At 29.4% G+C, this 15223-nt stretch overlaps 3 protein-coding genes across 3 annotated transcripts; all 3 read right to left on the minus strand.

Moving 5' to 3' along the window:
- Nucleotides 1-1268: 1268 nt before the first annotated feature.
- Nucleotides 1269-3623, minus strand: LOAG_07351 (hypothetical protein). The gene is made up of 5 exons (XM_003142884.2): nt 3424-3623; nt 2961-3133; nt 2706-2789; nt 2438-2539; nt 1269-1511 (listed from the first exon to the last, which is right to left on the minus strand). The coding sequence occupies exons 1-5, from the start codon at nt 3581-3583 to the stop codon at nt 1431-1433; spliced, it is 600 nt and encodes a 199-aa protein (XP_003142932.1). The 5' UTR covers nt 3584-3623; the 3' UTR covers nt 1269-1430.
- A 257-nt stretch (nt 3624-3880) lies between these two features.
- LOAG_07352 (hypothetical protein) lies at nt 3881-7069 on the minus strand. The gene is made up of 7 exons (XM_020447401.1): nt 6699-7069; nt 6398-6489; nt 6145-6234; nt 5562-5735; nt 5095-5214; nt 4769-4933; nt 3881-4400 (listed from the first exon to the last, which is right to left on the minus strand). Exons 1-7 carry the CDS (start codon nt 6718-6720, stop codon nt 4248-4250), a joined length of 816 nt encoding a protein of 271 aa, XP_020302364.1. The 5' UTR covers nt 6721-7069; the 3' UTR covers nt 3881-4247.
- Nucleotides 7070-8687: 1618 nt separating this feature from the next.
- LOAG_07353 (hypothetical protein) lies at nt 8688-9220 on the minus strand (the record flags this gene model as incomplete). Its single annotated transcript, XM_003142886.1, has 2 exons — nt 8688-8942; nt 9149-9220. The coding sequence occupies 2 exons, from the start codon at nt 9218-9220 to the stop codon at nt 8688-8690; spliced, it is 327 nt and encodes a 108-aa protein (XP_003142934.1).
- Nucleotides 9221-15223: the final 6003 nt, after the last annotated feature.

Genomic DNA, 15223 nt, shown 5'->3' on the forward strand with positions numbered 1-15223 from the left:
TTGAAAGATACTACTACTTATCAGTGATTCCTGAAATCATTGAAAGATACTACTACTTATCAGTGATTCGTGAAATCGTTGAAAGATACTATTACTTATCAGTGATTCGTGAAATCATTGAAAAATACTACTACTTGTCAGTGATTTGTTTATTGGAATTGTTGTTAACAGATGGAATAATTTAACTTCCTAGTCTTCATTCATAGGAATTCATTGAGTAATTCATATCATTGCATATGTAACAGTTGCATCTTTCTGTTTTTCTTTAAAGTATTTACTGGACATTTTAACGGTATAACAAAATTTGAAAAAATTTATTTTAAAAAGCTTTTTTACTATCTAACCTAAATCATTTACTTTACGCATATCACATTGAATCTATCCATCTTGTTGATAAATACTAGCTGTTATCTCTTTATCAGTAATGTTAACTGATGTCATCCTGTTGTATTCTCATCTCTACAATTTATTCCATTGTTCGCATTTCTAAAACAAACAAAATGCATGTGTTTCCAACATCTCCATAATTTTCATGAGAATAGTTTGTCATGCAAAAAATGCCGAGCAGATCTAATGACAAATATCTCTTTTTTTTTCGACTGTCACAAAAAGACTGGAAGTAGAAATTATTAGGATCAGAAGTAGTGAATAGATGATGACAGGCTATAGATAAGTAATAATTTAAATAAGCGATTAAAAAAACGTCAAAATATAAAAATATGCTTATTCAATCTTCATAAAGTGGAGCTGCGTGTTAAATTGAAATTGAGCCAAAAGTTATTTATTTATATTTATATATATATATATACTTAAAGGATTACTTGTTATGATTAATCAAAATTAATCAAATAAAATTCACCAATGAAATATGTGTAAGAAGGAAAGAAAATTACTGCAGATTCTTATGAAATTAATAGTAAAACTTAATTTTCAACTGTTAATTATGCACGACTACTATTAGCTAATAAGGAGATTAGCTGAAAAAATGATAATACATTTTGAGTCTACGTATTTCAGTACGGAATGCTCTAGCAGAATATCTTCATAAAAGATGACGTAAAAATATATCACCCATTCTCAATTACATTGAACGATTTCTGAAAACACAACAACAATGATTCACAACGAAATCTTATGCTGGTATACAAATAAAAGCAAATGAATGAATATTTAAGTTAATTCACAACAAACTTGGAAATAGAAAGAAAGACAGTTAAAAGATATAATATAATAATTACGATAAAGTATATCGTCCTAATAAAATGATGCAGAAATCCTTTATTATCTCTGTTTATCCTTGAAACTCTGGAAAATTAGTTTTTTTCTAATTCTGAAAAATCCGAAGAAAAGCTATCAGAAAAAATCAGAGAATTAAGAGAATTTTTCATTTTTCAATTTTTCATCAAAGAATTTTTTTTTTAAGAGACCATTCACTCCTTTCTTCGCTCAAATCGTTTTGCATGCTCCATTTGTCTTGCCAGTCGCCGTTCTTGCCTTTCTTTAGCCCTTTGCTGAAAATAGTATATGTCCAGAAGAAACAACAATTTTAATATTGTCAACTTTTAACCGCTGTATTTAAAAGTATGATTTAATTGAAGCTATAGTAATGAGAAGTCTTTTTATCCGCCATTTAGTCAAGAGATAGCCCTAAGTAGATTTTAATGTGGAATTGAAAAAAAAAGGACCTTGAAGCATAACTTTTGCCATGAAACAAAATTTTAAATCAAAATTTTTGCCAGTTTTCCAAAGTATATTGTGCATAACTAAAAAAAATTCCCCAAATACGACATTTCTCGAATTTTCAGAAATTCAAATTCTAATCATAAACAATTTGCAATTCAATAGAACAAAACTGAGCCCGGAACGTAAGAAATTAAGAAGTGGAATCTAGGAAAACATGATTTTGATAGCATAGTCGCTTTTACAATAAAAATTGATCGGAAATTTTTTTTGTAAAATTTTTGGCCAGAAAATAAGCAAGAAATTATAAAAGACAGAAGTAAAACAGAAGATAACAAATGTCAGGAACTTGATCTGCCTCATAAACTTAATTTTAATCTCATCTATGACTCAAATATATATTTACAGAAAGTCATGTTTCAGATACACAAGAAAATATCAAGGATAAAAAACAGTACTTTTTTTTGGAATACCTTTTATATAAATCATAAAATAACTGTGATTATGTCCTTGCATTGATTCATAAAATGAAATATATTGTGATTGGGATTTTAGAGTGAATAAAGAGAATATTGTAGGTACTGCTCTATAAAATAGTCGTAAAGATCAGCAGAGTCAAGGTGGTAAAATACAGGAATAAACTCCAGTCAAAATTAAAAAGGATGTTTTGGAAATAATTTGGACCGAAAAATTTGCAAGAGAATCCACGAAGGAACAAGAAACATCTGAAATTTCGATATTCGTGTAATTCCCTTACTTCACGTAAAGCATTGTCAACACCCTCAATATCGATTTGAGTGTCCCAATTTTCAGCTTCATCATGTGTGTTCGTATCCTCCAAACTACCAAGTTCGTTTAACTAAACGAAGAAACGTATGAACCGGGAAAAAAATATATATAAGAATTATATCCTTCGCAGCATTCAAAGTCATTATAATCGAAAATTTTGACAGTTTTGTTGTAAAAGCAACGAAATGAAAGGCATTCTATAAAAATCACTTCAATGCATCATTCTGCATACTTACATGAGAAGGTAGCAGTTGGTCTGTTTCCACACCAAATAAATTGCTACTCTGAGCAGATATGTTATGATAATTGCCAATGTAAGCCTGAAAGAAGACTGCAACCTGCTGCAAAAATTTGAAGAAACGATAAAAATAATTCTAAATAATCTCTATGATGCAAGAAAAGGGATATTCATTACAAATTTTAATAAGCAAATATGATAGAATGAACCTAATAGAAGCAATGCTTCTCTTGTATTTCAGAAAATAGCTAACTCTTGGAGTTTGCACAACTTTGGGTTGCATATCATTAAAAAAATCAGCTTCAATTTCTCCTTCTGTTGCAACTTCTGGTCCTGCTTTTTTACGACGATATTCTATGATTTTTTCTTCAACTGAAGTGACAAATGGGGTATCACTCCAGCCTTTCCATTGTTCCTCACTTAGAGCTGAAAAGCAATTTGTGAAATGTACAGACAGAATCTTGTCTAAAAGAATCAATTAAAAAATTACTTCACAGATTTTGCAATAAGACAGGTATCAGAATAATCGAGTCATTAAAAGCATCCGATATTGCAAAAATTTGAGTTACATGTCAGAGATAAACTGTTAAAAGCAACACAATACCTAAATGTAAACCAACTCCTGAAATTAAACATCCATCAGTACTCTTCTTTTTCCTAACTCTCCTTCTCTTCTTCCTTATCCCTACCTACTTAAATCTTTAAAATGAAATCACCTGACTTCCAATACGCTTGTGGATTTCGATTAGCAACTGTATATGGTAACTCTCCGATATTTTTCCTTCGCTTAAAGCAAGAACACAGCCTGCCCAGTATGGCAATAATAAGCCGGAAAAAAAACAGAGCTCTTTTCCTGAGCGCTTGAATTGTTGACATTACCTCACATCTTCGACCACACACAAACACATGCCTAAAATAAGTGAACCAGAATTTAAGTATCACCGTGCACAAGTGTCATGACAGAACAGAAGCCGTGATTTCACTAAAAAGATCAACTAAACTTCATAACTTCACCAATTCGTATCAGAAATTTTTCATCAACATGACTTGATAAGCGCCTTAAACATTGATAGCTGTAAACAACCAGGAAAAATATCCTTTACTATTAATATACCAAGCAGAGCATGTATACAAAAACATTTATTAATAATTTCAAACAAAAATACAATACCCGCAAAAAATTGTAATACAAATGCGAATAGAAATATTCAAAACAGTCATTATATCGATTTTAGATAAAAATAATGGGAAAAAGAGAAAAGTGTTGCAATTGAAAAAGGACAGTTAACTGTGTAAGATTCACGAAATACAAAGAATAAACAACTAAAGTCTACGTCAAGCTTCTCCTCACTGCATGAAATCTACCAAAAAAAAGGACAAGATTTAAATTAATTACGATCCAATTAAAAGTAAATACATATCAAAAGAATCGGCAATCACTATATAAAATAAAGCAAGAGAAGCACTTTTATATAAAAGCATTTATATTCAAGCTCGAAAATGATGCTACGCGATAACATCAATTAAAATCCTGCCCATATCAAACGGCATCACCCAGCTGTCGTTCCAAAATACCAACATCCAATAAAAATCTCATCGCATCACGTTGGCCCATTTCATAGTAATTTCTCAAAATTTCAAGATTTGGAGGGAATAGAGCCTGCGCTCCCCGAATCATATTTTGCACATTTACCTGAACGAATTAATGTTATGAAAAGAAATGTTCTCCTGCATTAAATTCCAAAGTCTCATTGAAATTTGGGAGTAATTCCTAAGAACTTAACAATATCTCGTTAGTAGTTATTCGTACTCATTGCGATGGACTCAAAAGAAAAAGGCTTTTCAGTGATTTAAAATTCTATTATCCGAAAAGTGAAGCACGTATACTCAAACTGAATCATACGTAAACAAATAGTGAATGAAAACGATGACAGATAGGAATTATAATGATAATAATCTGGAAAACGTCGTTAGCTCTCGCAACACAGCCGTGGTATTAGAATGAACTTTGCCTTTTGCAAAGAAAGAATGAATTCATTAATACGAAATACAATTATAAACCTTTAATTCTTGTGTACCAACTCGCAAGCGCCACTCACGAAATGGTCTCACCGAATCGTAATCATTTGGAGCAATCATAGCACTTCCACTGAATGGAGAAATAGTAATTGTCGGCATTTCTTCAAATATCGGCAAATTATTCGTAAATCCGCCATCGATGTATTGCTAAAATAACAAGAATGCGAACTAAAATCCAAATTAAAGAGCTGAATATTGACAAAAAAAAANAAAAAAAAAAAACTTGTGGTACTGTGTTTAAGTTTTCGTGAGAAATTTGGCATAGTTAAAGCAGCTTAACAAAAAAATAAGAATCAATAAGAACTTACATCACCATCAATTACAGGAGGAGAGGAACCGGAATAGAGCGGTATATAACAGCTGGCCAGCAAAGAGTCTATCAAGTAATCCCTTGACGTGAATCGTGAAATCAGCTTATTAACGTTCCTCTACAAAAATATATCAGTTGAAATGTTAAATATTGTATTAACTCTTGTCTCACTTTTGTCAATAGGATGACGGACACTTCAAACAAAACTATATTTCAAAAGGACCTTAAATGGTTAATTCATATTTGTGGTGGCAACAATGAAAGACGTAAAACCAAAAATTGAAAGACGATTAAAATAAATCTTAAAATATTTCAGTCTGCGCAAAGACATGTTGCGCATAACTAATGTTTTGCGACGGCAAAAAGATTGAAATATGCCTCTGACATTTACGTCATGCACATCTTCTCTGTGTATGTCAATCGGTATCCAGTTTTTTTACAATGAAGATCCAAATAAAATTTAACCTTCTGATCAGTAAGAGATATGTAAAGTCTGTCTTGTGCATTTGAAATATCCTCCGGAATGTAGAGATCTATAATTCTTTGTAAACTTTTGTGAAGTGCAAAGTTTGGCGATAGTGCACCGAATCTTAATGAATGTATTTCGGTGGCCATTTTGATCACATCGTTGAAACCTTTCTATAAAAAATGTGGTAGCTATAAAATTACGCACTAAAACAATAAGCTGTGTTTCGCTTAATCGCATAGAAGTGCGCAATATTTAAAGAACAGATTTAGATTGACAATGTCAATTTTTATTTAATATCTGTCAGGATCTGTTTGATTCATGCTTCATTTTGTTAAAAGTTATCAACTCTACGGAGTGAATAAGCTATACTGTTGAAACTAAACTAATAAATTACATCGATTCTCATCAAATGACAGCTATCATTAGACTATGTTCCAAATATAAGTTATGTTTGGAATCCTAAAATTATTGAAGTAACGATTTTTCTAAACCTACCTTATCACAAGAATTTCCTAAAACAATTAGCTTGCCAATATAACTTTAACTGCAGCATATAAATAATGACGTATTTCAACCAACCTCAGTATCGTCAGGTTGAAACGCCCACAAAGCAGCTGCTAGAGAACCTGCTGATGCACCCGCACAACGTTTTACGCGTTTCATCAAAGCCTGAAATTCATATTTAAGTAAATTTAAATATCTTTCTTATTTAAATTTTTATAAGAAAGATTTAAGTCTTTTTATTTAAATGAAGAATCATATTCAAATATCTTTTTTATTCTTGCTCGCCAATTAATCTACTTATGGAAGTTACTGATTTAATAAAAATGACCTTTCCATCGCGATTGAGTCCTTGAAGGACTCCAAAATGATAAACACCAAGAAATCCGCAACCACTGAAGGAAAGCGCGATATCACCTTCACCTGAAATCATCACCTCAAACAATTAAAAGAGAACGTGCAGTATAAGAAAGTGATAAGTACAATAACTAGACTGGGACTTAGTTTCAGCCTACTGTAATATTGCACTATCAGTAAAGATCTTCAAAAATTGACAACATCAATCTTCGAAGTCACCAAATACATCTTATACATAGCATAGAGCGCACGAAAACCAGTAGAAATAAACAAACCAAGAAGCCTACAGAGTCTCATCGGCTTGATTGTCCGTCTCTTCCAGCAACATGCAGTTTTCAGACACTGCTCGAATTGCTTGAAAACGTTTGGCTTTCGCTTTGAGTACCTGAAATACCAAAAAAGTATCAATTTATCCGAATGATCAATTTTCAAAGATTAATTTTGATACGTCAGCCACCCAAACAGGATATGTACAAATGTCTTCTGGAACGTAAAAAAAGAAAAACTATCCTAACAACTACACTGAGAAACGGATTTCAAGAATTAATTAGCTTGTTTCTAATCATTTTTCCCATTTTTCTAATCGTTTTTCCTTAACAGTCTCGTCGATCATTCATAAAATAAGAGTGATCACAAAATAAGTCGGAGCGAATAGTAATTTCGAGAAATGTACGACATCAGGATTGCAAGGGACCTCATACCGGTCATGATGGAATGAAGCAGAACAGCTAATTACAAAATGGTTGCATTCGATTGAATGCTGCGGTCGGCTGTACCATAATGTTTATGACCATTTGGAAAAGATGTCTCAATATTTTCTTCCACCACCTTCACTTCCCTGTAAATCTTCTCGTCACGCAAACAATACCGGATAAAAAATAAGTTCTCGAAAAAAAGAATCTGTTACTTTTTTCTCGTTCTTGATTTCCTCGATTTCCATCCTTTTTTCCATAATTTGGCCTCCCTCTACAATGGATGGTTATCATAGAGAAAATTGATTACTGACCAGATGGAGTGGAAAAGTACAAAATATCTCATTGACCTAAACGTGGACACGAACTTGTGTGGCATAAAAAATTGGTACCATGGTACCAAAAATATTTCATTTAATAGATAAGTTCGTAGGTCAAGTCTCCTTTCCTTACTTATCACACGTGTCTTCCCCTATTAACAGTGACAGCGATTAATAATAATGACAAAAATATCGCCGGAACCTTTACGACTTCCACTGACAATAACACCACACGTGATCTTTACGAATTTCACGTACCTAGATAACCGCTATTTGGTAAAAGGTGACGCAGGCTATAACAGAATGGTAATGTAACTTCACCTGTCAAAATTATTCACTCATTGTCAACAAACGGTGACATTGATTGCTACCCACTCACAATTGCACGTAATCAATTTTGGACAAAAAGTAAGCGTTAAGCCTTGCTCTATAGGCATTTCATTTACGCACACGTACACATACACGTATCCTAGCGATTAATATTCAGGTGGAATTTTCAGATAAGAGAATATTTGTCAACCATTCATTTATACTTTTCCATTAATTGTCTTTCAATAAACATTTTTCAGAAGTTATCCGTAATTAATATTGCTAACATTTTTGGTTCAGGAATGTTATCAGGTCATTCCTAATCAACAGGTAGCCTAATTCATTGATATGTAATGTAACAATAAATTAGATGTGACAATTCATTCTTTTGAAGTTATAACAAAATGTAAGCAGTCACTTTCTTCTCTCTCTTTCTCTCTCTCTCTCTCTCCCTCTCTCTCTCTCTTCCTCTTTTCTTTGTCAATTAAAAGGAAGTTAACGTAAACATATGGTATTCAAATTAGTACATTTTGCTATACAGAATAGTAAAGAAAGCTTCACGTATCAACCACTGATCGACCGATCAATGATGTGAACGAGGTGGACAATGTGAATAACTGTAACACCGATCAATATGGTAATTCTATAAATAAATAAAACTAAAACGGACTGGAATGTTGATTTGCATATAAATGTAAATGAAAAGTAAAGGAACCATTGAGTATATTGATTGTGCATTCGAGGTCACAATAACCTGACTTTCCTGACCTTTTCAAACTATCGTATCCGACTAACAATTACATCTATAGTGACAATGATTAATAAGCAAAAATTTTGTTAATTGTTCAAAATCAATATTAATTTTTCTCTGGAAATAATAATCATTTTGTCGAGTTTGTCCAAAATTTCAGTATTGTCTGGTGCTTTAGAGAAACAAATATATTCATTCAATCAATTTTGAAATGCCGATCTCATCGATGTAAATGTAAGTGAAACCAGAAACTAAACTTGATGAATATATCAGCAAGGTTCGATCATAACATATGAAGAATTGATTGAATGAAAGTTTTAAATAGACATATTCAACACTTCCTTCAACATTATTCAACACTTCCTCAGGAGGGTAGATATATTGTAAATTAGCGAATGAGAAATCACTGGTTGATTTGATCATGATCTGATAATTACAACAACTTTCCTAAAATTGGCAAATTTATATTTTTAAGTTTTCCAAATTTTTCAATAAAAAAAACGACTTTGCTAAATTGATCTGTTATGATTAAACAATTTGAAAACATTGAAATATTGAAGTAAAGATTGATATGATTGTATGGAAAGGAATTTGTTCCAGTTGGAATGTAAATTAGAATTCTTGCGAAGATCAGTTTTTTTTTTTTTTTTTACCTTCTCATTATTATAAAACAGTTTGAGTGCATTTGTCAAAAGTTTCCCTAACGCCACACAACATGCAATCATCAAATAATGCTTGAACTAGTTCTCCATCTACCATTGTATGTGGACAACCACATACATCTCGTATTCCTATGTTCTAATCTTGAAAACATTAAATAAGTAACAAAAAAAAAAGTTTATCCATTTTATTCAGATAACGCTGAGGATTGTAGGAATAAAACCGGAAATTTATACTAGAGTAACCAGAAAATACAGATAGATAGCTATTTACTCTTTTTTGACAAAATTTATTAATCAAAAATTATCGCTTAGAAAACGAAATTATAGGTTTCGTAGAAAATAATTTTGTTGATTAGTTGATAAGCAGTTATGATAAGAATGGGTGGCTGAATAGGATGAAAAATTATGGTAATTCAGGATTGAAGCTGAGGGAAAGATGCTTCTAAATTGAAAAAAAAAATCTATTAGATGTATTTGTTTTAGGATTCAGTAACACTTACTTTTGAAAGAAATATTCAGATTTAAAATTTTTTTTGCGATAAGATCAGAAATTCTTTTATCACTGAATAGATATTTTTTATCCAATAACTGATCTCATTGAATTTTGAAACTCTTACATATCCAATTGTTGATAGGATCACTTTTTATCAAACCACACTAATCATATCACGCAATAATGATTTATATTTTACTTTCAAATCAATCAGTGTAATTTCGGAAATAGATGTTTAATTTTTTTAATTAGGAAATTGATATATTGTGTATTTGCTAATTAAGCTAATTGGTTGTCAATTAAGATGATTTGCTAATGCATGACATCTAAATTACTCCAGTTAAACATTAACAAATGCAAAAAATTTCCATTTATATATTTTGAAATGATAGTGTGAAAAATTCGAGTGAAAATTTGAAGCTTTCCTCATTTTTATCAAATCATTTTTGATGTTTGTGAAAACCTCTGTATTTCAATCTTTCTGTAAATCGAAAATTTTCTCCAACTTCTAAAATTCCTTTATTGAATTTGAACTTCTGAAAAAGAAAGAAAAAAAAAAATCACTCCCAGTTTTGATATTCACCTCCCATTTCGTTATTGCTCATTTCTTTTCATTTCTTCTCTTTCTTGTTTTCCTTTTGAAAATTAAGAACCATTTAAATTTTCCATCCTTTTTTCTTTCTCTAATTTTATTGTTAATTTTCAAAATGAATTTTTCGTATTTCTGTAAATACTTTGTAATTCTTTCTTTTTTTTTTTAGATTTGCTCAAATTATTTGTGACATTAAAAAATTATCCATGTCATCTTCATAATGTCGCTATAGAAAAATAACTTGTTTAGGAGTAATTTTCATACTTCTCGTCAATTTCTATGAAAAAAAAAATCACCAATTGCAGTACCATTTCTTTGAACTTTTGAGGTCAAAAGTCTTTTTTAGAGTGGATTATTTTCGATGAGGGATAGTTTCAATTCATTTACTTCCCTCATTCCTCAATGTTATCAGTGGTATTTCTGTATTTGTATGTCACCAAATCAGTGATATTATTGTATTAGAATGTTAGATTTCAAAATAGCTTGGAAAATTTAATAAAATATTAAATTTAACTTTATAAATAAGCAAACGAATGAAGCATCTAAAAAATGTATCACATATTTATTGATTTCAATGCTTTTCAATGATTAATGAAGTTATAAATATCTATTATTACTTTCATGCGCAAATGTAATTGCGCTGCATCAATCTATTCCGTTCCTTTTTTTTTTATAAAAATATATAAATAATTACTTTGTTAAAAAAAAGATTTTTATGACATTTAAATTGGATGATAGCGCAGTATAAAACTTGTTTTTGTGCAAAATATTGGACGACAAAAATTGGATTGAAATTAATGTGGAGAAGAAAGTAAGAATTCTTTCATTGTTTTTAATTTCTGACTAAGTTACTGAATGCTTTATCATAATTTGGTACAGAGGAAGTTATATGCTTTGTTTAGCTTCCATTATAAGATTTTATATTGCAATTGCTCCAACTCTGTGATAATTTCAGTATGCATACAGGTCATAGGTTAACATATTAGAAGCAGCATTTTATCTGTGGTTTAACACGGCTGATTGTTGCATAGGGATGGTCTAATAATAGTTGGTAAGCATTTTATCCTTATCGCAAGCGTATTTTTTTTTCCTTGATAAGTTCAATTTTGGGATTTTAAAGATCATTAAGCCTCTCTGTACCATCTGTCTTCCGGAATAGTTTAACATTTGCGCATTTTTAGTTACACATGTGTTGCATCTTTATCTAGGTCAAATAGTCTCACCTTACGCCATATACGTCATATTGTAACATATGCGCAAAAATTGCACTTACAGTATGTATCCTTCCATGAATTAATTAGATGAATTAATTTAGCATGAATTAATTAGACATCGTTTACTACTTTAAGAATATTTGGACTTGTTATCGCTATTAATTGGTTTATAACATTCAACCAAAGGTGAAAGGTGAAAGGTAAAAGGTGAAAAATGATTGGTAATATTTATGCTGATAATTTGTAGAGAAAATTTATTTTGTGTTATTTAAAAAATTTTTCATTATACAAAAGCACTGAAATGTCCCTATTTTGACAGATGTCATCGATAGCGCAAATTACAATAGTAATCATAACCGAAATATAATCATTTTTAGTTGCTAAATAGAGATGGATCATTTTATAGACGGGGAGGGGGGGGGGGAGAGAAAGTTGTAAAACTCAGAAAATTGAGGAAGCATTAACTTGTTCTGTAATGTGATGCTAAATTTTATTTTTGTGATTTAAAGAATGAAATGAATTTGTTTGATAGTAAATTGGTAATGGTCAATGTGGGAAGTGCTATATTAGATGGATGGAAATACATTCCGTTAGGGAATTCGATAAGTGGACAAAGATGACCGTAAAGAAGGATTAAGTGCACTGTGTACAACATTCCGGTTTGACACAACAGAATGTTGTACTATTTGTTGAATGAAGTTTGTCATAACCGGTAGTATTAATATATTTGCTTTGGAATTTCCAAACTTTCAGATAATTGCTAAAATTTGTTGACTGATATCATTGTACTGTAATAGATCTAATCAACATGAAAGATTGACATTTGTTGGCGCAATTAAATCATCATAGAAATTGTCGCATTCACATAGAAAGAAATTTTTTTTTTTTGACAAATCATCAAAATCTAGAATTGTCCACTTATTGTCACTACTTGTTTTTGTGTTTATCTGGTAAAAGGAAACATTCTAAAAATTCTAGAATATTATTTAGTTTTTGTTGTAGTGCTACATGCATCATATTTGTTGTGCTTTGGATATCGCCTAAATTTGATTTAATGTATGATATGATATGATTACAAAAGTTCTAGGCAACCCATTGAACTTGATAATAATTGCCAATTTGTTGGTATTGTTGATAAAATTTGAATATAACTCATCAGAATATATTTTGCTAAAAATGAATTTCATTATTTAATTAAATCATTTCCATTTGTTTATTAATAATCATCGTTAACAGGGTGAATAGATAATGAAATTGATGTATGGATATTAAAATTAATGTTTATATTAAATATTTATATTAATACTATTAATTTATAATATTAATACTATGAACTTTTAAATATCCTCATGGAACATCCTTTTTCGTTTATGTTCATTTGAACCAATATAAATGAAATGCTCTGAGACAGGATTATTAATTAATTCTCTGAAATTGCTAATTAATCCTATTAGGATAAAAACTATTTCTTAGCTTATGTAGCATAATGTATTAAATAATCATTAGTGCAGAATGGAGGAAACAATACATTTCATAATATTAATTAATTACTACCAATAGATACAATTTAATGTAATAAGTTGATGCTAAAATGTAAAAATTTTGCATCAAAATTGTTGATATCAATTGATATCAAGGGGTAATCAGTATTGATAATATTTAAAGATAGTTGCATTCTCTTATTTACACCATCTTCATAACATTTTAATCATTTCAAAGTTCAGTTTAAAAAAAACAAAAAATTTATTGCCAAATTAAAAATTTGTGTTTTACAAAAACAAAACTTCGAATTTTACAAAAATTTTTGTGAAATTCAAAGTTTTAATTTTAAACATTTTTAATGATTCCCAGTCATATTGAAAGTGTAATTAATTTTCAATCAAATTAGTAAAGAATGTTTACTTTCGATTGAAATGTCATTACACTTTAAATACATTTTAAACTTCTAAGCTCTTATTTCTAACTTTATTTTGTATCAATATCGATGAAAAGACTTTTCAAATTTATTTCACTTTTTTTTTCAGTCTTTTCTTTCTTCTCTTTTTATTTCTTCTCTATTCATGAATTCTTCATTTGCATGAAAATCATTTTTCATGAAAGATGAAAATGCTACAGAAAATTTTATTTCCATTTTTTTATACAAATTTCTTCTCCATTTCCTTCTTCGTCATACCTTTGATTTCTTTTTCATTCAATTTTTCGTCTCAAATTTTATCCGATTTTTCATTTTTAAATTGTTCAAAGCATCCATTTGAATGAAAAATTCACGTCATTTTTCTTTTTTTTTTTAAATTTTACATTTGTTAATTTTATTATACTTTCAGTATAGCAAATTTTAAAAGCAATATGTAATTAATCAATATTAACATATTTTCATCAATGATTTCCACCAAGAGCAGAAAAGAATGAAAAATTATACAATTCACTCGAGATAATTGAAAAAGTATACGGTGGAATAAAATATATGCACAAATCATAATTAAAATTAAGAAAATTTTTGGAAAAAAAAAGTGGAATTCTTATTAAGCAAATTAAATATTTACTAAATACAAACATTTGTATTACAAAAATTTCCATCATATGAATGATTGGATATTTTAGACTTTGTAATTCGTAAAAGTTGTTGTTTATTTAAAAAAAATTGCGTATATAAGCAGAAACATTATTTATCACGTGAAAATGACGTACGTAAAAAAATAAATGTAAGGTTGAAATTGTAAACGTCAATTGTATTAAACACTTTTACCTTCCCATTACCATATATTAAGATAATAACAAAGTATCAACAGATATTTTCGAAAGATGTAATCTTTGTTAAATTGTATTAGTCCATGACGATAATAAAAACGTTTCAGGTTTCAGAATGGATTTCCGGAAAAAATAATGATCGAAATTGTAGTGTAATCATAAAAAGACAATTGATATTGTTTTTTTGTTTTTGTTTTTTTTTTACTCGAAATTTTAATGAAATTATATAACATATCTATGTGTGCTTTTTTTTATTTTATCTGATTGAAATTTCTACTTTAAATTAAATTTGAAAACTGAGAAGAAGCAAAAGGACAAATTAGTCATTTCCGGAATGTAAAAACATAATACGATTTTCCTTTTCCTTTGTTATATTTGCAGAATGATATGCGTGATAAAAATTATTTATCAGTTTACCCTATAATTTGTTTAAGCCGATTTGATATTTTGTATTGCAAGTAAAAAAAAAAAAAAAAAAATGAAATTTCGCTCTTTCTCCCTCTCTCTCTCTCACACGTACACATTCTTTCTCTTAAATTTATTACTAAATGAAAAATGAAAAATTATTAAATTTGAAATTTATGCTATAATTATTGAAGATTAAATGGAGCGAATAAATGCATAAATAAAACGATGCGCATTTGTCAACTAATATAATTGACAGCTGAGCACTTTTTTTTTCTGCGTAAACTACGCTAAATTTACATATTTCAATGATTATCGATAGATATATTCTATTTTCATTAAGGTTAATATTTGACCCAATTCATATGCATGGAATAATAGATTAACTTATTAAAATAGAACAAAATACGATAATTCGCTTTATTTTTTCATTATCATTATCACTATTGATTATATTAACTTATTTCAAGTTATAATTATGATATGATAAGATAGATTTTACCTGTCACATTTTTATTACTCTTTTTAAATGCCATCTGTCACAAATTTGTCACAAATTGTCACAAATTTTGTTGTCCTAAATTCCATCGTTTTTTTTTTTTTTTTTATTTTTT

Source organism: Loa loa, assembly GCF_000183805.2.
Source record: "Loa loa unplaced genomic scaffold supercont3.134, whole genome shotgun sequence".
NCBI classification, from domain to species: domain Eukaryota; kingdom Metazoa; phylum Nematoda; class Chromadorea; order Rhabditida; family Onchocercidae; genus Loa; species Loa loa.

Coding starts and splice junctions, on each gene's coding strand:
- LOAG_07351 (XM_003142884.2), bottom strand. CDS start 3,583: ATGTCAACAATTCAAGCGCTCAGGAAAAGAGCTCTGTTTTTTTTCCGG. Junction 2,540..2,705: donor ACCAACTGCTACCTTCTCAT/GTAAGTATGCAG, acceptor TTCTTCGTTTAG/TTAAACGAACTTGGTAGTTT. Junction 1,512..2,437: donor TTGACAATGCTTTACGTGAA/GTAAGGGAATTA, acceptor TACTATTTTCAG/CAAAGGGCTAAAGAAAGGCA.
- LOAG_07352 (XM_020447401.1), bottom strand. CDS start 6,720: ATGAGACTCTGTAGGCTTCTTG. Junction 6,235..6,397: donor GACTCAATCGCGATGGAAAG/GTCATTTTTATT, acceptor TATGAATTTCAG/GCTTTGATGAAACGCGTAAA. Junction 4,401..4,768: donor TTGGTACACAAGAATTAAAG/GTTTATAATTGT, acceptor TAATTCGTTCAG/GTAAATGTGCAAAATATGAT.